At 40.0% G+C, this 25,897-nt stretch overlaps 1 protein-coding gene across 1 annotated transcript in view; it reads right to left on the bottom strand.

Annotated features, from left to right (window-relative positions):
• Positions 1-25,897, bottom strand: part of PARP14 (poly(ADP-ribose) polymerase family member 14) — a 44,350-nt gene that overhangs the window by 2,702 nt on the left and 15,751 nt on the right. The window contains exons 6-15 of the mRNA XM_005675030.3: positions 22,223-24,462; positions 20,003-20,239; positions 19,248-19,469; positions 15,919-15,997; positions 13,504-13,653; positions 13,161-13,223; positions 12,663-12,830; positions 8,903-9,106; positions 5,194-5,793; positions 3,599-3,732 (exon numbers count right to left, since the gene is read on the bottom strand). Of these exons, the coding sequence (XP_005675087.2) occupies positions 3,599-3,732; positions 5,194-5,793; positions 8,903-9,106; positions 12,663-12,830; positions 13,161-13,223; positions 13,504-13,653; positions 15,919-15,997; positions 19,248-19,469; positions 20,003-20,239; positions 22,223-24,462 (4,097 nt within the window). The remainder of the gene's footprint in view (positions 1-3,598; positions 3,733-5,193; positions 5,794-8,902; positions 9,107-12,662; positions 12,831-13,160; positions 13,224-13,503; positions 13,654-15,918; positions 15,998-19,247; positions 19,470-20,002; positions 20,240-22,222; positions 24,463-25,897) is intronic.

The raw sequence follows: 25,897 nt of genomic DNA, 5'->3' as shown, positions 1-25,897 counted from the left end.
GGATCCAGATGGAGGCAGGGGTTGGGGGGACATTCCAAGAAAGCTCTTTTGACCAGCTGGGGAAATTCGAATATTGACTCTCTATTGGACATTACTAAATAAAAATGTGAACTTTCTTACAGGGGATAATGATACTTGTGCTGTTTAGGACAATGCCTTTACTCTTACAAGACATGTGCTGAAATATTTAGGAGTATCATGATATCTGCAACTTACTTTCAGTTGTTTCAGGAGAAACAGGGAGGGGGAAGAAAGCAAATGTTACAGAATTGTTGAGTCTAGGTGGAAGTCCATGAGTGTTAAAAAATCTTAGTCACAGACATGACAGTCATGGAGGATGGCAGACCACCCATTTTTCATGTTAGTGTTTTTGTACTACAGATACCTCCACAGAGGTGCTTTTAGGTACAGTCTAAAGCTTTGCTTTTACTGGTGTCATAGACCAAGATTTCACATAAGATTTTATTTGAGGGTTTCCCTGGCAGTCCAGTGAGTTAAGAATCCGCCTGCCAATGCAGGGGACATGGGTTTGATCCCTGGTCCAGGAGGTTCCTACATACATGGGGCAACAAAGCCCATGTGCAACAAGAACTGAGCCGGAACTCCAGAGACCATGAGAGGCAACCCTGAGCCCGTGCACCCCAGCTACTGAAGCGCATGCGCCCAGAGCCTGTGCTGCTCAGCAAGAGAAGACACTGCAACCAGAAGCCCGCACGCTGCAACTAGACTTGCCCCTGCTCGTCGCAATTAGAGAAAACCTGCATGCAGCAACAAAGACCCAGCACAGTCAAAAATAAACAAACAAAAAATACATATATTTTTAAAGATTTTCTTTGACAAAAGGGTTCCACTACAAAAGAGTGAAGTCGTTTCTCTAGTGAAGGTCTGTCAACACATGGTAAGCCTTCAGGGCCCACTGCAAACATTTCTGGTCAACTGGGTAATCCTGCTCAATCTAGAATTGGCATCCCATCACAGCGTGCCAGAGCCCAACCCCCAGAGGACTCTAATTGGTATTTTGAATGAAACTTCTCCAGAACCAGATCATCACTGAGCTGTGTACTTGAATTATATTTTCTTGGTACCACATAGAATTGTTCTGCTCAACAGGTTTATATGGAGGGATCTATCTATTTGGCAAGCTTGTTTTTTCTTCCAATCTTATCAAGATATAGTTTCCATGCACATAGCACTGTATAAGTTTAAGGTGTACAGCATAGAGATTTGACTTAAATATATCATGAAACAACCACCGCAAGTCCAGTGAACATCCATCATTTCATAAAGATATAAAATTAATGAAATAGAAACAATTTTTTTCCTTGTGATGAGAACTCTAGGATCCAGTCTCCCAACAATTATCACACATGACATAGTGTGTGAAAGCAGTGTTCATTATACTTATCATGTTGTACATGACATCCCCAGGACTCCTTTTATCTGATAACCACAAGTTTGTACCTTTTGCCTACCTTTCAACCCATTCCCCCTCCTGGTACCCCCTGCCTCTGGCCACCACAAATCTTATCTCTTGCTCTATGATGAGTCTGTTTATTTCTGCAGAATAATTGACCCACAACACCATGCTAGTTCCTATTATATAACATAGTGATTCAATACTTCCATGTATTTCAAAATGATCACCATAATAAGTTCAGCTACAATCAAGTCATCATACAAGTGACATAATTACTGACTATATTCTCCACACTGCACACTTCCTACCTGTGACTCCACTACTGTGCAACTGGCAGTTTGTACCTCTTAATCTCTCTCACCTAGTCCTCTCCTTCCTATATTGAGAGACTAAAAAAAATACACTGGCATAAAATTTTATATTGAATTCACTGTGAGGATGACTATGAAGATATTCTCTAGTACTTATTCTCAGGAGAACTCTCTCAGGAGTCAGTCTCAGTATTAGGAAGAACTAAGTCTCCTAATCAAATGCTTTGCTCTTTGATTTATAGACATTATAAAACTTAAAGTTGAGTGTTTACTTCTATGCATTGCCTACTAGGAAGCACAAGGACAAATTCGAGGGCCTCTTCTAGTAACTATCTAGGACCTCATAAAATACATGTTATGTATTTTTGTAAACTAATGGAACTAACCGTATTAGGAAACTAATTTCCCTACCCTCCTTTTTTGTCCATTTTCTTCATTTATTTACATTATTTGAAGTACACTTCAAATCTTTGAATTATTATTATCATCACTTAAGTACATGAACAACAGAGTGGTGGCAGTGCAAAAAGAGAATAAGAGAAAATTTGCAGAGAAAGAAAATACAGGCCTTATTGAACGACTTGTTATTATGGATGAAAGGAAGGTACTCAAGGGTTTCTAGCTTTCCTCAAAAAGTGATGGAATCAAGGACGGAAAGTGGGAAGGAAGGGGAAATGATGAGATAAGCTTTAGGGAAATTGAGTTAGCAGACAGATATTCAAGCGGAGATATTTTTTAGGCCACTGGGAGTATGTTCCAGGACTTGAGTCAAAGATCTACATTGGTGATGCTGATTTGAGAACTATCAACAATGAAATGGCACCCCACTCCAGTACTCTTGCCTGGAAAACCCCATGGGTTTTCCATGGGGTCACTAAGTCGGACACGACTAAGCAACTTCATTTTCACTTTTCACTTTCATGAATTGGAGAAGGAAATGGCAACCCACTCCAGTGTTCTTGCCTGGAGAATCCCAGGGATGGGGGAGCCTGGTGGGCTGCCTTCTATGGGGTCGCACAGAGTCGGACACGACTGAAGCGACTTAGCAGCAGCAGCAGCAACACTGAAATAATAGCTGCAGGTGAGAAGAGTAAAAACAATCCTTGGTAAAGTGCAGAGACAGAACGGTGGTGATGGTTTAGTTGCTCAGTCATGTGCAACCCCATGAACTGTACCTGCCAGGCTCCTCTGTCCATGGAGTTTCCCAGGTAAGACTACTGAAGTGGGTTGCCATTCCCTTCTCCAGCAGAGACAGGATAGCAACATATAAATCTGTGGGTAAGCTAGGATTAGGGGTTTAGAGGAGAAACACATACCAGAGATAATGAAAGGAAAATTAGTTAAAAGAAGGAGAAGAAAGCATCTAAATAATATTGCCCTACCAATCAAAGGAGAAAATAATTTCAAAAAGCAAACTTTTAAAACTACTATTTCAAAGCAGAAGATGCCAAAATAAAGGAAATGAACAAGGAAAGGACCACTGGATTATCAAGGAAGAGGGCACTGCTGATCTGTGAATGGTGGTGCAGAAGCATACAATCCTGATCTGAGGAGCCTCCCTGTGTCTGTTTGTCGTGCGTGCTAGTTATCAACTCCAACTCAGGAGCCATATTTAGGCATTTTTATTAGCTTGCTTCACAAAGTAAATATATAGTGTTATCATATTACAATCTAATGTGATACTGTACTAATTAACACAAGAATCTCAATGACTCAGTAATCACAGTGACAGGAGTAGGATCTAGAATTTAAAACCGAATTACCATAAAATATTCTAATTCTGGGTAAAAAAAAATGTGAATGAAAATGTATTTAACCATGGCAGCCCTTTTTCTACCATGAAGAATCTCCATGTCAGCAGAAGGCTTACCTTCTCTATGATGAAGTGTGCACAGGTTGCATGAAACTTGCTTGCCACAGTTTTGTATTCTGGATGATCAGGCTGTAGCTCAACCACACAGACTTTCTGCTGCTTCATATCACTCCAGTACGGAGGCAGCTCAACTGCAAAACAGACATTTGAAAACTCCCTCGCACCTGGGAAGCCTCATCTACACAGTCCATATTCCTGGTATGCTTTGAAAAACTGACTATCATTTGTGCTCTTGTTTTACAATCTCCTGATTTGAAGTGTACAAGAAGCCTCTTATCTTTCTAGAAGAACGTTTCCAAAATGTGAGCCATAGATAATCCAAATCAGAACCAACTTTAATGCTTGTTTTAAAAAAAAAAAAAAAAAACCTCACCGAGACTTCCTTGATGGTCCACTGAATAAGACTCCGTCTTCTAATGCAGGGGACACGGGTTCAGTCCCTGCTCAGGAAACTAACAGCCCACATGCTGCAGAGCAACTAAGCCCACAAATTGTAACAAAGAGCCCCCTCACCTCAGTGAAGACCCAGCGCAGCCAAAAACAACAACAAAGACAAACAAACAAAAAAAGCTCCCACAGATCTGCGGAATCAAAATCTCTGAGGGTAGAACCTGCATCTTACAGGTTTGATCAGGCTCAGATTTGAGAACTCTTGGTGTAGTATAACTCAGCCCCATATTCTGCTCAGTCTCTCGTCAGAATTTAATAATTTTGCAATATAAACGATTTTCCTACAATGTTTGCAATAAATACTCATTAATGTTTTGCTTACAAATGCATGGCTCTTTGCCAGAACTCACCACCACGACCACATCCTCCAGATCCATTCTTTCATTGTTCCTCACAGCCTCCTTAAGAGTTGGGTGGGTGGCAGGTTAAGCTTTGTGGCAGGCTGGGGGTGGCAGCTCTGTCTCCCCTTCTGCTAAACAGACTGCTGTACTTGTCATTTCCTCAGGGTTGCTCAGAGTCTGAGGAATCTGTCACATTGTTCTCCCAATGTACTGAAAGCCATTTAGTAGTTTTCAGCGGGGGATTTTTGTGGTTCAAAGGCAGGAATAGCTGTCTACACAAGACGAGCTTTCCCTTCTCGGGAACCTTGAAGGCTGCTTCCTGATGTTTGTGTCAAGGATTCTTATCCTCAGGCAGAGGAGAAAGTGACTTCTGGGAGACCCTACAGGCTCCCCATCCACTCAGTCATTAGTCACAGACTCCAAAGGCCCACTCTGTTTTCCTTTTGTTCTAGAAAGCCTTAGGCTACTTTACAGCCCACGGCATTCCCTTTCCTGACTGAGGCAGCCATTACCCCCAACCCCCACCAGCAAAACTGACTCCGGGAAGCTTATAAACTGCAGAGATAAGAACAAATACAACGTTTCACTATTGCTACCATGAAGAAAATGATCAGCTGTTGGGTGCACCCTTGCTGTATTTTCCTGGCCAAAGTGTGAGCTCCTTCAACCCAGAGACCAAGTTTTCTATTTTCTTCCATGAGGGTTACTTGGATTTTATCTACTTGAACAACATTTTGATGAATGTACAACACACAACACAGGCAGAAAGTAATGGAGAGCAAGCATGAAAGTTTGAGTCACCTTCAGATTTTGTATGGCGCCGAACAGATAAGCTGTTTCCTTTTGCATCTGTAGCAACGTATGTCCTCAAGTCCACTGTGTAGCTCTGATGATTGATTTTGACATCAATTGACTTTTTCTTTTGTTTCTTTGCATCCTCCAATTGCATGTTGGTTATTTTGTCAAAACTATGAAGTTTATTATTACCGTCCTCATATTGCCATTCTACAAAATCGCGGGTACGATCTGCCAGAGACTCCTGTTCTTTGGACAATCTAACTCTCTTGATCATGTCCTCAATCGCATTTCTAGCCTGCATCACATCTTTGGTAATTCCAGAAACCTCAATCAAAGGTCTTTCACAGTTCAAGGAAATGGAAATATTTAGCTTCTTCTGAAGCTCATCCAATTCTTTATATTCGTTTGTATCAAAGTGTTTGATACATTCATCTTCACTGGAGTAGGGAAACTGTTCCTTTCTGATGAGGTCCTGTATCCACAAGAGAGCGTCTTCCACATTTTTTACATTTTTACCACACACCTGAAAAACTGCTAATTCTGTTTTCTTTTCTAAAACCAGAGTCTGTTTTTTGGGAGATTTACTTGAGAAGCCCAAAAATGCTAAAAAAGAAAAGAAAAGAAGATTAGCTATTTTTCTTTCTCTCTTCCTTCCTTTCTTTCTTTCCTTCTCCCTCCCTCTTTTTTCCTTTCTTTCTTTCTTTGTCACCATGCTGTACATTACATTCCCAGGACTTGCTTATCTTATAACTGGATGTTTTTACTCTTTTGACCAATTTTACCCATTTCACCCACCTTTCATTCCCCTCTGCCCACCATGACCACCCACCCTGCCTCTGGCAATCATCAGTCTGTCTTCTATGAGTTCAGTATTTTTTTTAAAGATTCCACATATAAAGGCTATCATTGAGTATTTGTCTTTCTTTGTCTTATTTCACTTATCATAATGTCCTCAAGGTCCAACCATGTTGTTGCAAGTGGCAGTATTTCCCTCTTATTTATGGCTGAGTGATATTTCATTATATATATAATATTAATATTTTATTTTATATATAATATTACATTATATATATATGTACATATATATACATACACATCTCCCCTCCCTCTTGAGAGTACTGGTGTTTTAAAAGCTACTTTGAAGGTGGGAAAAACCTAGCTTTCAAATAAGGACAGGATGTATCCTCCTTTCAAATAGGGACAGGATGAGTAATATTTCATTACATATATATTTAATGAAATACATATATAACATCTTCTTTATAATCCAGCTTTCAATGGTTCCATGTTGTGGCTACTGAAAACAATGGTGCAATGAACATGGAGTCAAGGAAGTGATCTCATTTCCTTCAGATAAATACCCTGAAATGGAATTGCTAGAGCATATGGTATTTCTATTTTTAATCTTTTGAGGAACCTCCATACTGTTTTCCACAGTGGCTGTACCAATTTACATTCCTACCAAAAGAGCACAAGTTTTCCCTTTTCTCCACATCCTCACCAACAATTGTTATTTCTTGTCTTTTTTTTTAATCATTTATTTTCCCCTATTTTTTTTTCTGTAAGTTTTATGGGCAGTTTTAGTACTTGAGTCTTTAATCCTTTTTTTCTTTTTCGCCATGCCACATGGCATGTGGGATCTTAGCTCCCTAGCCAGGGATGAAACCTGTGCCCCCTGCAGTGGAAGAGCAGACTTTTAATTTCACTGGACCACCAAGAAAATCCCTTTTCTTTTTGCCAATAGCTGTTCATCATGTGAGGTGGTCACTCATTATGATTTTGATTTATATTTCCCTGATGATTAATAATGTTGAGCACTTTTCCATATACCTATTGGCCATCTGTATATCTTTTTTTGAAAAATGTCTGTTTAGATACTCTATCTTAAAATCAGATTGTTTGCTTTTTTTTTCTATTGAGTTGTATGAGTTCTTTATATATTTTGGATGTAACACCTTACCAGATACACAATTTGCAACCATTTTCTCCCGTTCAGTAGGTTGCCTTTTCATTTTATTGATGAATTCCTTTGCTGTGCAGAAGCTTTTTAGTTTGATGTAGTTACACTTACTCATTTTTGCTTTTGCTATTTGTACTTTTAGTGTCAAATCTAAAAAGAAATCATTGTTAAGACCAATGTCAAGGAGCTTACCTATGTTTTCTTCTAGGAGTTTTATAGTTTCAAGTCTTATGTTCTAGTCTTTAATCTGTTTTGATTTGACTTTTGTGTCCAGTGTAAGATAGTGGTCCAGTTTCATTCTTTTGCATGTGGTGGTCCAGTTTATAGGCTTCTGAAGCAAGCACCCAACACTGTTTATTGACGAGACTATCCTTTCCACACTGTATATTCTTGGCTCCCATGTTGTAAATTAATTAAACATATGTGCATGGCTTTATTTCTGGGCTCTCTATGGTGCTGGTCTCTATTAATCTATGTGTCTATTTTTATCAGTACCAAACTGTTTTGATTATTGTTATCTTTGTAATATAGTTTGAAATCAAAAAGTATAATGCTTCTAGCTTTGTTCTTCTTCCTCAAGATTGTTTTGGCTATTTGGGGTCTTTTGTGGTTCCATGCAGATTTTAAAATTGTTTATTCTACCTTCTTTGAAAAGTGCCATTGGAATTTTGATAGGGATTGCATTGAATCTGCAGCCTGCTTTAACCAGTATGGATATTTTAACAATATTAATCCTTCCAATCCAGGAGTATAAACTATATTTCCATTTATTTGTATTTTCTTCAGTTTCTTTCATCAATATTTTGTAGTTTTCACAGTATAGGTTTTTCACCTCCTTGGTTAAATTTATTTCTGGGATTTTATTATTTTTGATGCAATTATAAATGAGATTGTTTTCTTAATTTCTCTTTGTGATAGTTCGTTAAAGATTAGCTAATTTCAAATCAGACAGAGAGAGACAAACTGATAATGAGGAATTTGAAAAAAAAAAAAACCTCATAGAAAAAGAGATCAGACTTGTGGTCACTAGGAGGCTGGAGGGCAAGGGTTGAAGGTGACTGGAGAAAGGTAGTCAAAAGATGCAAACTTCCAATTACAAGGTAAATAAGTACCAGGAATGTAATATACAGAATGATGACTATGATATTGCGATTTATCAGAAAAAATATATTTGGTCATCTGAATGGCCAAATACTTTTCTCATATATACAGTATTTTGCTTGTGACTGGCATCAAAAGTGGACGGCCATCTTGTTACACTGAGAGCATTTTGCCTGTGGAATCTGATTCCATCTCTGAGTAGATGATGTCAAAACCAGGCTGAATCCTCAGACACCTTGCTGGGGTCTGAGATTTGCTTGTGGCTACAGGAAAGGCTCCACACATACATTGGAATTGGGTCCAAAAACCTTCTTTAATGACTGTAGTTAACACTACTATATGCTGTATATGAAAGCTGTTAAGAAAGTAAATTCTAAGAGTTCTTGTCACAAGAAAAAAAATTCTTCTTTGTTTTCTCTTTTTCTTTTATCTATGTGAGATGATGGATGCTAACTAAACTGATCATGATAATCATTTCACAATAATATAAGTCAAACTATTATGTTGTATATCTTAAACTTATACAGAGATGTATGTCAACTATATCTCCATAAAACTGGAAGAAAACTAATAAACTACCAAAAAAGGATAGCTGTTTCTCATGTAACATCAATATTAGAAATATGTATTTCATAAAAATGAATAACTCACATGCAATTTTAGACATCATACACTGTTGGAAAGAAGCCTGAGGTCCTCTTTTTTTCATGTTGGCATAAAATACATCCAGTAGTTGAGGCTGAAAGATAACAACTTTAACTTTTTTCATAGATTGGACTAATCTTTTCTGAATAAATTCTTCAATGGCATCAATTATGGCTACTGCAACCTTATCTGGGTCTTGTTTGGCACTACCTGGAAAGGCAAATAATAAAAATAATTAGGGGGAAAAGGCCCAACTGGAAAAAAGTGAAGAATAAATTAGGGATTCCAATTCTCAGAATAAATTCCCACTCTTCAAGTGTCATCACCATGGACTTTACTAACAAGGCACCAGCAAACACTCCTGAAGTCCTAGATGCAATGGGGACTTTTTGTTCCAGGACGTCAGGAACAGCCCAACAATTAACAATGAAACATAACTTGGTGTCTGATGTTCTTATTTGCTCTATTCAGCTGATCCCAGCTCACTGTGTCCCTCTGTTACAGAGACAGTTAACCTCTCTTGGCTCACTAGTGTCCTTAAAAGACCCAGGAAAAGTAAAAGATGATAATGTATGTTGACATATATTGCTATTTAAAGAGAACAATGATTACTTTTTGTTGAGTCATTTCTTGACTTTATGGATATATCCTTTTCTCTCAGATGTCTTTGGGTACCTGATTTAAAATGAGCTAATTCTGTAAGACACCTAAATCCATAAGCTTTTGTTATAATCTATAATTCTCTGCACACAAATTATCCATAAGCCTCCAAGTTTTGCCTCCTCCAGTCAGGGCAGTTTTAGCTGAGTTGCAGGGTTCAAGGCTGCCACCCGAGCAAGGTCTTTTCCTATATTAAACATGGCTTCATATCTTGATTTCCCAAGCCTACTGCCTAAATAAGAATATGAAAATTCCTTGAAAAAACTCATGAAAAGTCAGGGAAGCAGTTCCACATGAATAGCAGCTATCATATGGAGGGAGCTGCTGCTGCTGCTAAGTTGCTTCAGTCGTGTCTAACTCTGTGTGATCCCATAGACGGCAGCCCACCAGGCTCCCCCGTCCCTGGGATTCTCCAGGCAAGAACACTGGAGTGGGTTGCCATTTCCTTCTCCAATGCATGAAAGTAAAAAGTGAAAGTGAAGTCTCTCAGTCGTGTCTGACTCTTAGCGACCCCATGGACTGCAGCCCACCAGGCTCCTCCATCCATGGGATTTTCCAGGCAAGAGTACTGGAGTGGGTTGCCATTGCCTTCTCCGATATTGAGGGAGGGAGGCAGGCAATGTGACAGTCCCCTGGGCCGCTTGGTGTGATAGACAAAAGGCCCACTTGGATTATCCCTGTTCATTGTGCCCACTATTATTGCAGAGAGGAGAGCAACCCTCTCTGACCTGGCTATGGAGACAACTGTAGTAATGTAGACGACTGGGTTTTTTGATTACATGATCAGAGGAAGAGAGAAACTCTCATTGTAAAGCTGTAGTTATTCCATGATATTTGCAAGAATCTAAATGGTAGTGCTCAGATATATTCATCTACTCTCAACAATCTAAGCACTTTGGACACGGAGGATGTGACATGTGGGGATGAATAGGTGTTCAACAGGTAAAGTATGGGAAACTGAGGGAAAGGCTATGCCAAATAGAACTATGTAAGGGGTGTGATACGCTGAACTTGATGTGTTCAGGGGAACGGATCTGGTTTTTAGAAAGTTAAACAAGGAATAGAGGGGTGAATGGAGGAAGCACTGGAGCAGGGAGCCCAGTTCTAAAGAGGAGTCTGTAAGTAAAGGTTTAGGCAAAAGATGAGAGCTGAACAAAGAGAAGAGGCCAGAATGAAGAGCTGGGTATCGGGGTTGAGGAGATATTCAGGAGTTAAAGTCAACAGGGCCAAGTGACCAACTGGCTTTACACTACTTGCCTCTTGTTCCCTGTCCTTTGCCACCCACATCCTTCACGTGTGTTTCACACGTCACACTGCACTGTGGATGTTTGCTAATATGTCTGTGTCTCATAGCAGGTCAGGTGCCTCTTCTGAACTGAACCTTTTTCTTAGTCATCAAACTAATTAATAAGCTAATGCACACAGGAGTGGTAAAGAGTGTAGAATCAAAGATTCTAGATAGAAAGCGATATTGTTAACACGCTTGGGGTTATAAGAGGAAGGGCAGGTGTAGGGAGAAGACAATGAACTGGAGTTCAGAGTTTGCTTTCAGCTTGAGACGCCTGCAGGTAACACTGAGTGCCCGTTCTCCCCCCTCAAGCAGGTGCCTGTAAGGAACAGGGAGAGGGCTTCCTTTACGGCCAGCAACTGTCACGATTACAGTCTCAACTCATAAACACCACTAAGGAAGCAAACTCCTCCATCTGTTAGTCTAAGGGCCTGCTCAGGTAGGGATAACGACAGGGAAAAAAGACGAGCAAGAAATTTCTAACCTTGATTTCTTTGTGCAGATCAGCAATGCAACCAGGTCAGTGGAAAAAAACAACAGGTTTGCAGTAACCCAGAAATATTTATACGAAACTAAAACTGCCTCATTTCCTTATTTCTTCTCTGACTCCACTCAGGGACTCCCTTGGGAAGGTCAGTGCCACTCTGAGGCTGCCTGCTTTCTTAGCACAATTAAAGTTAAGGCAGAAACACAAGACTGGAGCTAAGAGGAAAAAGCAGATGGAGGTAGAGACTAGAGAGTCATTAGTGGGTGTCCGTTAAAAATGACAGAGAGCAGGACAGACAAATAGATAATACATTGGCTAATCTGCTAGGACTGAATGATACTAAAAAGGGAATGGAAGAATAAAGGGTATATAAATCATACTTTCAGATATAGAGAACCAAAGAGACATAACATTCTATGTGGGAAAAGAAGAATGAAAAATATACGAGAAATCAAAATATGGGATAGAGGATAAGAAGAAGGCCCAGAAAGTAACAAGGACGGTTAGGTTTATGAAGCTAAGCTTTTGGAGGGCCTAAAATGCCAGTATGAGACACTCAAATTTGGATTCCTGAGCAATGGAATGTTTAAGCCAGTGCTGTGCCTTCTCTCTCTGGGACCAGTCATCTCCAGCCACTTCAAGCCTAAGCAGCTCCCTTAAGGGAGACCAAGCAGGAGTACCTGATTCATGCACATGCCTCAGATTTCTGGGGAAGCAGCTCAGAGAGCATCACCTTACAAGTGATAAGCCCAAAGCACCATCCTTATAAAAGAAGACTCATACAATCATTATACAGTTTGAGGAAAACAAGAAACTCCAAAGAGGCAGGCAGGCTGAACGAGGAAGGCCTAGATTTTCCGACTCATTAGAATCCACCGAGTTCTGCTGACTGAGAGGCTGAGATGCCCCATGACCAGCCCCTTGTTGAGGAGGTAAGAGAAGGGGGATGGCCATGCTGTCTGGAGGAAGCAAAGTCCATGCACTGGTGTTTCAGTGAAGAGTAGAGGGGAAGTTGAAGACTAAATAATGGGACATGTGTAGGGGCTGAAAAAGAGAAAAGAGCTGATAAAAGTAATGAGAAACGGACTTTTTCTCTCCCTTCCCTTCCATATTAGAAAGCAAATGTCTACTATGCCAATACTCTCTTCATTTTTCTTCATTTTTCCCTTTTACTTAAACTACCCTCAGGCTTTGCTCCTTCCCTCAGGGGTTGCCCTGAGTTGAGGAAACTGATGCCAACTCAGGAGTAAGTACATTAACCATCATCAGCACCAAATCCAAGGGAAAGTGGTCGCCTTGGGATTCAGCCTCGACAGCAAGAGGTCACAAACCTGTCCCAATGGCCGGGAGGCAAACAGACGAGTAATGGCGTTTTTCACACTCTTGCAAAACACAGGTGACTGATCTCTTGACATCATTTCCACCAATGACGTGAATGATATTCTTGCACTTCAAAAACCCGCCTTCAGTAATTATATAATCACTGTGGCCCTGTTGAGCTGGGAAACATGAGACAAAGAGACACAAAATTAGAGGCTGAACCCACTCTCTGATTGTTTAAAAAGGAAAATATCTGGATTGAAAGATAAAGTATTCTCTGTGAATAAGAAACTCCTGAAATACTAGCTCTGATGAATCTCACTTCTCTTATTAACTGGGAGATTACTTTTCATTTCTAATTCACTGCAACAGGAATTCTTCAGTAAAAGGCATGATTTCCAGATCAATATGTTGTCTTCCCAATCCCAAGACTTTCCTCATCCTCCACAGCCTCCCATATGCAGTCTTCCACTTAAAACTTAAAATCAAAAAATAGTGTTGTGCCTTACCTTGGCGAGAACATTCTATTTCCACATTTCCCCCAGCACTTTCTAAAATTGCTTTGGAAACCCCTGCATGAGAAAATCAAGATGTTTACACACATCAGAATGGTTGCCTCACAGTCTAAACGCTTTCCCCATCATCGAAGGAATCCTATAACTAGGTATTTCTGATAACGAAAAATTCATAAAAGAACCGTTCCCAATTATGAGAAACCATGTCAAAACAATTTAAAAATTATTAATTAGTATTAATAAGACAAAGTTGTAGAAACCAGTTTGGCTATAGGAACCCTACTTTGTGGGCGCTACTGAGACTATTACACTAGTCAAAATTCTGTAAGTCACGTACCTGCTTTGAGATTAAATGACTTTGATGTTGAATTTACGATCACATCTGCCTCTTCTTTGCTGATATCCCCAGAGGCTACTTGGAAAAGGATGGGCCCAATCTTCATTTCATACATCCCTGAATCAGGGTTAGAAACAGTCCCATAGAAATCTGACAAGGGAAAAAAAAATGGAGTCAGTAACAAGTCAGCAATAGCAAGAGCGACTTAGGTTTCATGTCCTCACCTGTGCCCCGCTCAACCTTCTCTTTCTGTCTCTCTGCCCCTCTGTGTGATCTGTGGCATTTAACTTGGCCCTGCCTCTGAGCCCCTGATGGTCTGTTTCTGGCAAAGGATTATAAAATATAATATATATCAAATATGGACTTCAGTTGCTGACCGAGGTGAATTAGTCGACTTGAGCCTTTCCTTTCCACTGATTACAGGTAAAAACATGGGACAAATACAAAAAGCCACTCTTGGAGAACTGACACGTTCACAACAGCAGGCAAATTGGGGAAGGGAGTCAATATTTGAAGGAGCAGCCTCTACTGCTTCCCATTTTGTTTGGCAATTTTTCCTCTTTATCTCCCAGCCTTGACCCAGGCATGGCCCTCGTTACAGAACTACACAATGAAGACAGGCAGCAAAACTCTCAGAGAATGTCTGTCTTGTGGCCAGAGGACTGAGAAAATGGGTCTCCGTGAGCTGAAGAGAATAGCAGAGAAGCCTCATTTTTTCCCGTACTTATCCTTTTTAAATCTAGACCCTGTATAAGGTGCCCTGGATGTAGAACTCCACAGTGACACCACGGGGAGCTAAAACTGAGGGAGATTCTATATTCCTGTTGAGAAGAATCAGAACAAAAAGGGACTTGTGGTCTGAAAAGTGTCTATGTGGTATATGAGAAATCCTTGGCTTTTTGTTTGTTAGGTCCCCTCCCTACCCCCTCTGCTTTGTCCAAGGGCAACCCTGATCATGCAAAATTATAAGGCAACAGAACTCGCGGCTTCAACTCTGACAAAACCTTGTCCTTCTGGCCAGAACACCTGGAAAATAGCCTTCTGCAAGACAGAATGTAAGGGGAATGCTGGGGCAGTGAGCTGGAGAGAGTGACCCCCTGTTCTCTGTATGACTGTACATGGGTAGACCCAAGCTGCACAGCAAAGGCCTTAGGAATGGAATTGATCTTAACCACTGCCCAAACATAAGGTGAGGCAGAACTTGTAGAATGAAGCTAACTGAATGGCTGCCTGCTCAAAGAAAGAAAACAATGACCATTTTCCAGAGGATTTTAATAGGACCTTAGTCATACAACATAACGTTTAAAATGCCCATTCTTCGGACTTTCCTGATGGTCCAGTGGCTAAGACTGCAAGATCCCAATGCAGAGGGCCTGGGGTTCAATCCCTAGTCAGTAAACTAGATCCCACATGCCACAACTAAGACCCGGAGCAGCCAAATAAATAGATGTTTTTAAAAAATAAAATGCCCATTCTATAATCCAAAATTGCTTGTCACCCAACAAACCAGGAAAATGTGACCAATTCTCAAGTATAAAGACGCTCAATATAGATGCTAATCTTAAAGTGACTCAGATGTTGGAATAATCAGACAGTCTTTAAAGCCTCTACTATAACTACTATAACTCCCTGAGGGCAAAGTAAAAACATTTGAATGCACGAAAATAATCTGGAATGAAAGGAAAAATAGGGATCTCTACAGAGAAATATAAACTATAAAATAAGAATCAAATGGACATTTTAGAACTTAAAAGACAATGTTTGAAATTAAAAGTTCACTGGATAGGCTATATATAGTACAGTAGACAGAGAAAAGAATCAGTGAATTTTAAGGTAGATTAATAAATGTTATCCAGTCTGAAGAACAGAGAGAAAAAAGATGGAAATTAAAAAAAAAGAGAACAGATCTTCAGAAATATTATCAGAAGGCTTACCATTTGTGTTATTGAAGCACCAGAGGGAGAGGAGAGAGACCAGTGCAGAAAAATATATTTGAAGAAATGACTGAAAAATTCCCAGGTCTGACGGAAGCCATACATGTTCAGATTTAAGAAGCTTCAGCAAACTCCAAACAGGATAAACTCAAATATACAACAGTAACTTGACAGAGGAGAAGCATTTGGTTGGTTTTATTTCTTTAAATGTATCTATTTTTGAAAACACTTATTACATCATCCTTAGTAGCCTCATCATCACTTAAAAACCGATTGTACAGATTATATTTGCCCAGCCTACTCTTTCACTCTAGATCACATAAATATCACCAGTGTCTTGCATGCTCAGGTATATGGAATATAATTTAATATTTTATTTATCACAAATTGACTTTTTCATAAAAATCATCCTGTTTTACTTCTCACTGAATAGTTATTTAGCAATTATAAATAATTCCTCTATTTAAAAGCTTTACTGAACCTTGTGTACTTTCAGCCTTGGAAATTTTGTCAGTGATGATATTTCCATTAGCTCTTCTGGCAAATTCATCTGAGAATGCCTGGAAATACAGATACAGTTTTAACCACCACAATTCTCAGTAGATAAATGAATCTGATTCAGACATTTTGATCCTACATGCACAAATATTTATGAGAGAACAATTCTCAAAGTATTATTTATTTTCATTATGGATTTTTAAGTTACAAAAACTCATAAACTCTATTTTTAGAAATATGCACTATGAAAATTATCAAAGATGTGAACAAATATATAAATATAAGGATACTGATTACAATGATGTTTGCAACTGAGAAAAAACTAAAGTTTAAAACTCCAACAGGAAAATGGTTAAATAAATTTTAGTATGCCCATATGCTGGAGTATTTACTTCCCTGGTGGCATAGATGGTAAAGAATCTGCCCTCAATGCGAAAAACACAGGTTCGATCCCTGGGTCAGGAAGATCACCTGAAGAAGGGCATGACAACCCACTCCAGGATTCTTGCCTGGAAAATCCCATGGACAGAGGAGCCTGGAGAGTGTGCAGTCCGTGGGGTCACAAAGAGTCAGACACGACTACACAACTAACACTTTTACTTTCATGCTGGAGTATTTGGCAGCCATTATAAATCACATTTTAAAAGAATAGTTAATAGAACAGGGAAATGCTTATTTTATACTATTAAATGAAAAAAGAATGATATTAAAATACATAGTCCCACATTTAAAAGTTCACATATATAAAAGACTGGAATGAAATATAACTAAAAGAATTTATGCATTTTTTGTTCAGATTCTATAATGAAGATGTATTACTTTCATAATGAGTAAAAGCAAATATTTGCTGTTGTCAAAAATATAGTGTTAAGAGAAAGGCAATCACAAGGACCCAGACCCTTCAGTTTTTAACTTATTTGTACCAGGAAAGAAACAGCTAGGGGAGTAGTGTCTTGGGAGTTAGAGGCTGGAATTCCATTTCTTTGCCTGGTAGTGACACACCAATATCATCTCTTTCTTCCTCCTTATTACAAGCAACAGGAAATTTTATTGGGAATGAACAAGTAACATCTTGACTAAAAAGCTTATACAATAATGGGAAGAGGACCAGACAGAAGTGAGCCAAGTGAGCCTTGGCTATAGACCCAAGGTCTCAGGCTTAAGGACTACTATAAGCACCAGGCAGGTAAGCTACAGGAGTAAAAAGGTGGACTGGTTTGACTCTGGAGAACTAGACAGTAGCTGCCATTCAACCACAGCAAATTGTTCAGGCTCATATCCATGTCCAATGTGCCAGAATTTTTGAATTTTTAGGTCACAGTGGACATCTGGAGCTTAATATGACATGTTTGATTCTTAAATGCCAGCAACAGATTCAAACTGTTTAAAAAAACAGCCCAAATAAAGCATATCTAGAGGTTCCATTCAGACCACAGGCTGCTGTTTGCAACCTCTGTTATAGTCTCCACCTATAAATATTGCAATAAGTTTTGCTTATTTGGGGGCAAATAAAATCAAAGCTTAACTCTCTTTACAAGTCTTAAGAGAAAAAGTGTCACAGCCATGTATGGAAAAGCAGTATTATTTCCAATGGCAATAACAGTGTCTGTCTAGGCTAACCCCTTTATCAAATACTTTAATTTGAATCTTTAGGAAAGATAATGAAGGCTGAGATTGCACAGAAATAGTGAGCTTCAAGGGTTCAGATCCATGTCATAGGACTCACTTCCTTCAATGAACTCAGCCATTCATTCAAAAACTCAGCATTTCATCTCTCTAGTTCATTTTATGTGTACAAATCTTAGCTCTCCAAGTAATTATGATTTGTAGGAGGGGCAGCACATGCTACATACCCATTCTGTAATCCATATCACTTTGTACAATGCAAGTCATAGGGAGACTGTTCAAAAACCATTTATTGACTAGAAACGACTGTAGTTTTGTGGGCCAACTAAATGGACCACATATACTGCTCAGGGGGTTTAGCTGTCTGTTTAGAATTTAGATTTGCTTGCTTCCAGAGTATTTAAAGGTAGTAGCTAGAGAGAGAAAAAAAAAGTATGACCTAAAAATTCAGTTGGTCCAATGATACATGGACATCTCTTAGATTGCTAGCTTTAATCTGTTACTTCTTACACTATTATGGAACTTTTCAAACATTTAATATCATCTATTCTCCTGGATTCTAAGGACTTGGAGGGCAAGAATAATGGCCTCTTATTAAATGCTTCTTGTTCTCCCGTAATGCTGAGTCCAGCAGCTTACTCACAGCTGATGTTCAGCAAATGTGAGCTAGTTGATGAACTCTCTATGACCAAAGATGGTTCTGGTATTTCTGGTCCCAACCATCTTACTCCTATGGGGATGTGCTGAGTCCTTCAGTTGTATATTATTTTGACATTCTCCTATTTGTAGGACCACACAGTACTTTTATATTATGTATTAAAATTTCTATGTTAATATGGAAGGAAATTCTATAGATTAAAGAGGTTTAAGGGATATGTCAACTCCATTGCAATACTGGGGCCTTATTTGAATTCTGATTCAAACAAACAAGCTATAAAAACAAAATATTTATGAAATAGTTTGAAATATGAACATTGACTTGATAATTGATTAAATAAAGGAATGATTGTCAATTTCTTTTACGTGTGAAATAGTATTGTAGTAAGGTTACTTTTTAAAAAGAATCCTAATGTCTAAAACAAATACCGAATCTATTATGGGTAAAATGTATATATGGGATCTGCTTCAAAAATAATATGGAAGGAAAGGAAATAAATGGATATAGAGATGAAACCTACTGGCCATAAGTTGTTAATTATGAAGATGAATACGGATAAAGGGATTTCATTATACTACTTTGCCTAGTAGTAGTAGTAATTTAATCGCTAAGTCGTGTCTGACTCTTGCTACCTCACAGACTGTGGCCTGCCAGGCTCCTCTGTCCATGGGATTCTCCAGGCAAAAATACTGGAGTGGGCTGCCATTTCCTTCTCCAGGGGATCTTCCTGACCCAGGAATCAAACCCAAGTGTCCTGCATTGCAGACAGATTCTTTACCAACTGAGCTACAAGGGAAGCCAACTGTTTTGTCAATTTTTGTATATGTTTCAAATTTTTCTTAATAAGAAGTCAAATTTTTTCTATATGCATACATTTGCTTGAAATTTGCTATACTACAACTAGTCCACACTGCTCTTTTACTTTCTTGTATGAAAATACATGAAAGAAACAACCTATGAAACGAAGAAGACACTTGAAAATGTTAGGGCTCAGTTGACAGAATAACCAGCAATGAGCAAGACCGTACCTGAATAGTTTCATGATCACTTGGATGCAACAGAAACCAAACCTCTTGTAAAGTTCTGGATTGACTCTTTCTACTGAATGTGAATACTTCTGAGGTGATTAACTGAGCAAAAACGTCTTTAGGAAACCCCAGATTTCCTGTTCCTATCGCTGGAAATGCAATTGAGTTTAAGGACAAACTCTCAGTGATCTCCAAACATTTTCTGATTATGTTTTCCATGATCTGAAAAGGACAAAGCACATTCTTATACATGTTTGCCTAGAAATTAGAGTTCAAACAAAAAGAACAAGAATTTAGCTACTATGGGATCTCTGCCTACTCCTTTTTACTTTCAACAAAAGGAGGTTAAGGGCAGTGAGAAGGGGGAAAGAAAAATAGAGGAGTAAACGAGGAAAAGGAAGGAAGAATGTGTGAGACCCTCCAAAAAGATTCAAACTCATTCAGCAATGATGGAAAGAAGCAAAGCAGTTACTGTGCTGATCCTTTGTTCTCTTCCATTCTTCACGCCCTCACCTTGCCTTCCTCACTAAAGGGTGCTATCTTCAGCAACCCTTCCCTGAGTCCCAGCAATGGTTGAGAACTACAGTAAATTTATATTATTAACTGGTCCTTGGGAGAAGACAGCGATAGCTCAAAGAAATGGCTCTGAGAATGTGATGTTATTACAGAATAGAAATAGGCAGAGTCCAATCTACTTTACACTGAGAGTTCAAAGAGCTACCTAATTTTCTGGAGAATTTAAAACCAGGTCCCACCTTCTGTGAAGACGGTTTGTTATCTTTCCAGTTCGGAGCCACCACATGAAGCACATGGTGGCAGTGCAGATTGCAGCCGCTGGTTTGGAGAACAGTGCCCACATCAACAACAACCCCCTGTCCAGCTGTCTTCAATTCCTCCTGGAGCTTTTGTCCTGCTTTTTCCAAAAAGGACTTGGAAAGGGGCCCTCTATCGAGCTCAAGATCCGAGGGAATGGAGTTGACAACAACATGGGTCTTAAAAACAAAACCAACAATTTGTTTCAAATTCTAAGAAAAAGCATTCATCCAGGATTACTATATTTAAGCCCCTGGGCTTGGCACAGTGGGAGACAACTAAGATGATCAAGTTTTCAGAGATTAAAATACCACCTCAAAAGAGAGATACTTATCTCAATAACACTCTAGGACAAAAAGTAGCTATCAAAAAAGCAACACATACACGGTAGGGACTCACCAAAGGAGTCCAGAGGAAGCGCCTTCAGAGGTTAGTGAGGACAGTATGAGTGACACGGTGTCTGAGAAATGGGAATAGCTGCTGCAGGCAGAGAGAGATGGGGAACTCATTCAGGAGGGGCAACAGCATGGGCAGAAGCAGGGTAGGTTGTGAGCAGCAAGCCCATTAGTTTGACCTGCTAGAGAGCTTTCACAGCAAAAGGTAGCAGCCAGGCTAGGAATACTACACAGCGGGGAGACTGCAGGGCCTTGAGTCCCAAGTCAACTGGGCTTCCAGGCATCAGTGAAGAGCCATGGGATCTTTTCCAGCAGGACAGTTACTATGAGCAGATTAATCAGGCTTGACTAAGACACCAAGAGAAGACGGGAGAGGGAATGGGACCAAGTGGTTGTCAAAGTTACCCCACAAGGGTCACCGAGGAGTGATGCAAAGCAGATCTGTGGCAGCAGAAGCCACACATCCATGGGAGAGGAAGGCATGGAAGGAATGCCTTACTGCTCAGTGTCCACGGTGAATGAGCATCGGAACTCATTCCAATTACTGACCCCTGGCTGAGAGACTTCTGTTTATTTGCTTGGTTTTTTCGATGAGAAACAAAATTCCTTCTATATTTTGAAATATAGCAATGCACATTCTAGTCCTAGCTCTATCATTTGCTTGCTGTGAGACTTGGGCAAAATACTTAACCCCTCTAAATCTCATTCCTTCATCTGTGAAACGAGAATAATAATCCTGGAATCTGCCTCATAGCAATGAATGAGAAAATGAATGCCAAGCACTTGGGAGAGTGCCTGGCACATAGAACACAGGCAGTGTTAGCTATTATTCTTGTAATTATGATTTAAGCTAACTGTAAGTAAAAATCAAAATTTTTACAACCTCTTTCCATATTTTGAGCTAAAATGAAAAATATTTTAAACAAAATAACAACTTGAACAAAAAAAGAGGATGACCCACAGGATGGGAGAAGATATTTGCAAATCATTTATCTGTTAAAGGACCTATATTCAGAATATACAAAGCACTCTTAAAATTCAGTAATAAAAAGATAATTTAAAAGTGGGCAAAGGTTGTGAATAACTTTTTCTCCAAATAAGATATGCAAATGGCCTTCCCTAAGAAGCTCTGCCCCAAGACTGCTCACAACCCCCCATTTGGGGAAGCGCCGCAGGGGGCCTTCCAGCACTGTTTGGATGTTACAGCCTGTGTTGAAGAAGTTGCTAAATACAGTTTTTAAAAACACATCACTCCCTGACAGATGTACAAGAACTAGCCCCACATAATACCCAGACCTTCCCCAGATCCACTTTCTACTTTCCTCCCCACATTCTCTTACTGACGTTGGGAGTTGAGAGCCCCTCAGACTCAGTACACTCCAGATTACTGTCCTCTGTCCCCATCTTATGCTCTAATTTTTCTGTATCTGCTATCAGAGAATTTGAAATTAATCTTAGATTTGCCAAAGTATGACAGGTATAAAAGCACTGAAAAAGTATAGAGAGTCACATAAACATTAGCTATTATTGTGGATTTTCACATTTGCTGGAAACTAGTGATCTGAGTACATTATCAGTTTCCACAAATAACTGACCAGTCTCAATTAGTGAGCACCTTGGTGAAGTAGCCCAATTTTCTAAGAAAACCTATTTCAACGCAAGGATGGAGGACATGGGATTCTCCCCTTGATCCTAATCTCCCTTTGGCAGTAGGCTAACTGGAGTTCCCAGCATCCTGGGGGTTATTCTGAAAACAGGGGCACTCACTGTAGCATTCTGCACATCTCCTTTCACCAGTCGGATCCTCAGGCCTTCTGGGGTCAACAGACTTGATCCATTTCCATCATCTTTTCTCTTGTCGGGCTGGGCTGCTGCTGGTAAACTGGGCAGGGAAGCAACATCAGGCAGGGTGTCTTTAAATATACTTTTGGCACTTTCAGCAAAGGCCTCAACAGTCTTCTCAGCTATATCCACAAGGTAAATCTCTTTCAAGGTGGATCCATTCTTCTTACACTGGAACCATTCCTTGATCGCCAAAACAATGGTCTCCACACACAGGGATAGAGGAAAGCTTAAGGTTCTGGAACTAATAGCAGGGATGGCTATGGATTGGCACTTGTGTTTTACAGCCAAATTGAGGCTTTCTTTCACAGCTGTCTTTAGCTGCCACACACATTTCTGGGCCTCATCACTCTTCCACTGGGGCCCCACTGCGTGGATCACATGTTGGTATGGGAGCTTTCCTGCTTTCGAGATGACGGCACAGGGAGGTGAGATCTTGCCCTTTTTCTTCAATATCTGGTCACAGTCTTCTTGAAGCTCAGGGCCAGCTGCTTCTAGAAGAGCAACAGCCAACACCCCCCTGGGCTTGAGTTCCTCATTGGCCGCGTTCACCACCACCTGGACGGGAAAGTGTGTCAAGTTGCCTTGCTGCACAATTAGCGAGACTCCAGGAGCTAAATCTGTCCGAAATAAGCACCTCTGCCCACCAGTGCTGCCTCTCGCCTTTTCTTCATCTTTCTTCAGTTCAATAAAACAACCAAATAATCTTCTGACCTCACTTTTATAATACCGTGCTTTATCCTGGAAGAACTGACCAGCTCCTGGTTTATCAATATGGATGCTTTTAACACACACCGAATCCAAGGCTTGTTTGACAATTTTCATTCCCTCCAGGACTTTGGTCTTTGGGCCAATTAGTGTAATGGCTTTTTGCTTGTTCTCAGGATTAAAATTTACCTGAACATTCATCCTCCTTATATTTGGCCAGATTTGCTTTTCTGCTTTTAAATAATCAACAATTAAGGAACTCTCTACTCCGTGCCATCTCTCTATTTTTGTGTGCTTTTCCACGAAGTCAAAAAGCAAGTCGTAGATTTTACTTACGTCTCTTATACAGCCTGCAATGATGACCTGGGCTGCAGTTTCTGAAGTTACCTCCTGGATTACTACAGTCTTTGAGGAGGAATTGTGTTTCTTACACAAATTTCCAGTGAGCCCTTTCCAATTATTGCCATTAAGGACTTTCCTGTCCTCAACATCAATGCACTTACAAATTAAGGTGCTGCACATTTGGTTTTCAGCTTTCACAAGGACTTCAGAAGAGAAGCCAGTTAAGAGGACGGTTGTGCCCTCTAGCTCGTAAACTGCAAGAATGTTCTGTGCTATAAAGAGAGACTTGGAGAATTCTGCACAGTCAACCTGTTGCAGAAACTGGAAAACCTTAGGGTGAACATGAATGTTTCTCTGAGCCATGCTGTATACCTTTTCCTGGATTTCACACTTTACTTTATACACTTCTGCAGGGAGTCCTTTGAAGCACATGTGTTGAGAGGCTTCATCATAATAAATTTCCACCTCTGGGCACTCTGTGTGGAGCTGCTCTTGTATGCCACTGTGCAAAAGAAGTGAATACTTGCTTGAAGTAATGGCCAGTTTTTGTTTCAGACTTTGCTCTTCTCTTTTCATATTTTGAATGGTGCTTTCTATTAAGTCCTTGATCTGTGGCTCAATGTCTTGCACATCGCCTGACTCCCCCACTAAGGTTACAATGCTTGCAAGTGCATCAAATTCAATCAAAATCCTATCATCTTCTAAACTGTCTTTAATGGTGTCCCACACTGTTGGATCCACTTTAAATGAGGTCACTGTATATTTAGACCTGATGTCAGAGAAAAGTTTGGAAACATCTTTCTGCCAAGTCTTAACTCTTAGCCTTCCTTCATTGACTAATGTGGCTGCAGGTCTGATGATCACTTCACTGTTGCGCTGGCACCACGTCAGCTCACAGTGACAACGTCTCATTTGATCATGTATCTCCTCAGTCAGATTCTTTTTCTGCAAGAATTTCCATAAGGAAAGATCCAGTGGTTCTCTGAATGATGCCGGAAGCTTGATCAGAGGTTTCTCCTCGCCATACAAGGCTGTGCCCAAAGAAGGATAGTATGGGAACACAGAGAGTGGCATATTATTGAGGTCAAGTTTCTTGGTCATGATGGTGTCCATCACTTAAAGGAAAGAAATAAAACAAATTCAGTATAATATGTTTCAGAAGCAAAAACAAGCAAACAAATTTTCCTATTCTAGAGAAAAAAAAATCCTAATGTTTGTAAGAACTTTGATGTTACAACATGCTTTTAAAAAGCAGCACTACTCCCAGAGTGCTCAAATATAAACTGATATGTATTAATACTACACAGGTATTCCTTGTGTCATGGAATAACTACTTTCCAGCCAAGAGCACTCTATACCGAAATTCTGTTAGGTAAATTCTATTCTGTTAAGTAAATTCTATGATAACACTAATATATATTATTACCACCAGGTTAAGAAAGAGAGAGGAGTTTGGTCACAAGCATGAGGAGGGTGTTTGCTCCAGTGTGAAGAATGTTTTTGTTCTTAAAGCAAAGCTCATCTAGGAATCATGTTATTTATTTCTTTCTATAATTTCTTCCTGTACAGTTACAGAAATTTAGATTTCATATATGATTTAGATTCCATTAATACTCCTAAGAGGTGGTGCATAACAATAATTATCATAATTTACTATGTGTCAGACAATATTCTAAGTGGTTTATGTATATAACCCTCACAACAACCTTTTGAAGTAGAGACACTATTGTTATCGTCCTTATTTACAAATGATAAAACTGAAGCTAGGAGATGTTAGATAACTCAAATAGGGTCACACAGACTGAAAATGGGGCTTCCAGGTGGTGCTGTGGTGAAGAATCAGCCTGCCAATGCAGGAGACTCAAGAGATGCAGGGTTGATCCCTGATTCAGGAAGATTCCCTGGAGTAGGAAATGACAACCTGCTCCAGTATTCTTGCCTGGAAAATCCCATGGATAGGGGAGTCTGGTGTGCTACAGTCCATGGAATCGCTAAGAGTCGGACATGACTGAGCGCACACACAGACTGTAAATATTTGAGCTAAGATTCAAGCCAGTGTCTTAACCCCAAAGCCCATGCTCTTGCCCTCTTCCAGGGGTTCCAAACCAAGGTCATCCTCGTGGTCATCAGACAACCCAGCCCCAGGGACTCTGATTCAGTAAGTCTTGCATCTCCCTTGTCCCTGCTCTAATGCCCTTCCTGTCACATCTACTGAGACATCTACTGGTGTGTGTGTGTGTGTGTGTGTGTGTGTGTGTGTGTGTGTGTGTGTGTGGTGTGTGTGTGTGGTGTGTGTGTGTGTGTGTGTGTGTGTGTGTGTGTGTGTGTGGTGTGTGTGTGTGTGTGTGGTGTGTGTGTGTGTGTGTGTGTGTGTGTGTGTTGTGTGTGTGTGTGTGTGTGTGTGTGTGTGTGTGTGTGTGTGTGTAGAGGTACTCTTCTCCCCCATGCCCCTCCTCACTTTGTGTTTAGTTGTTAGACAGGTACAAGGGGTCTAAGCAGGAAGGGAATTAGAATGAACTCCAGTAGCAACTTGGATTAAAGCAGTATCTT

Source organism: Capra hircus, chromosome 1 (assembly GCF_001704415.2).
Source record: "Capra hircus breed San Clemente chromosome 1, ASM170441v1, whole genome shotgun sequence".
Taxonomy (NCBI): Eukaryota; Metazoa; Chordata; class Mammalia; order Artiodactyla; family Bovidae; genus Capra; species Capra hircus.
Note: the sequence above shows the minus strand (reverse complement) of the source record. Positions and strands in the feature narration are given on the sequence as shown.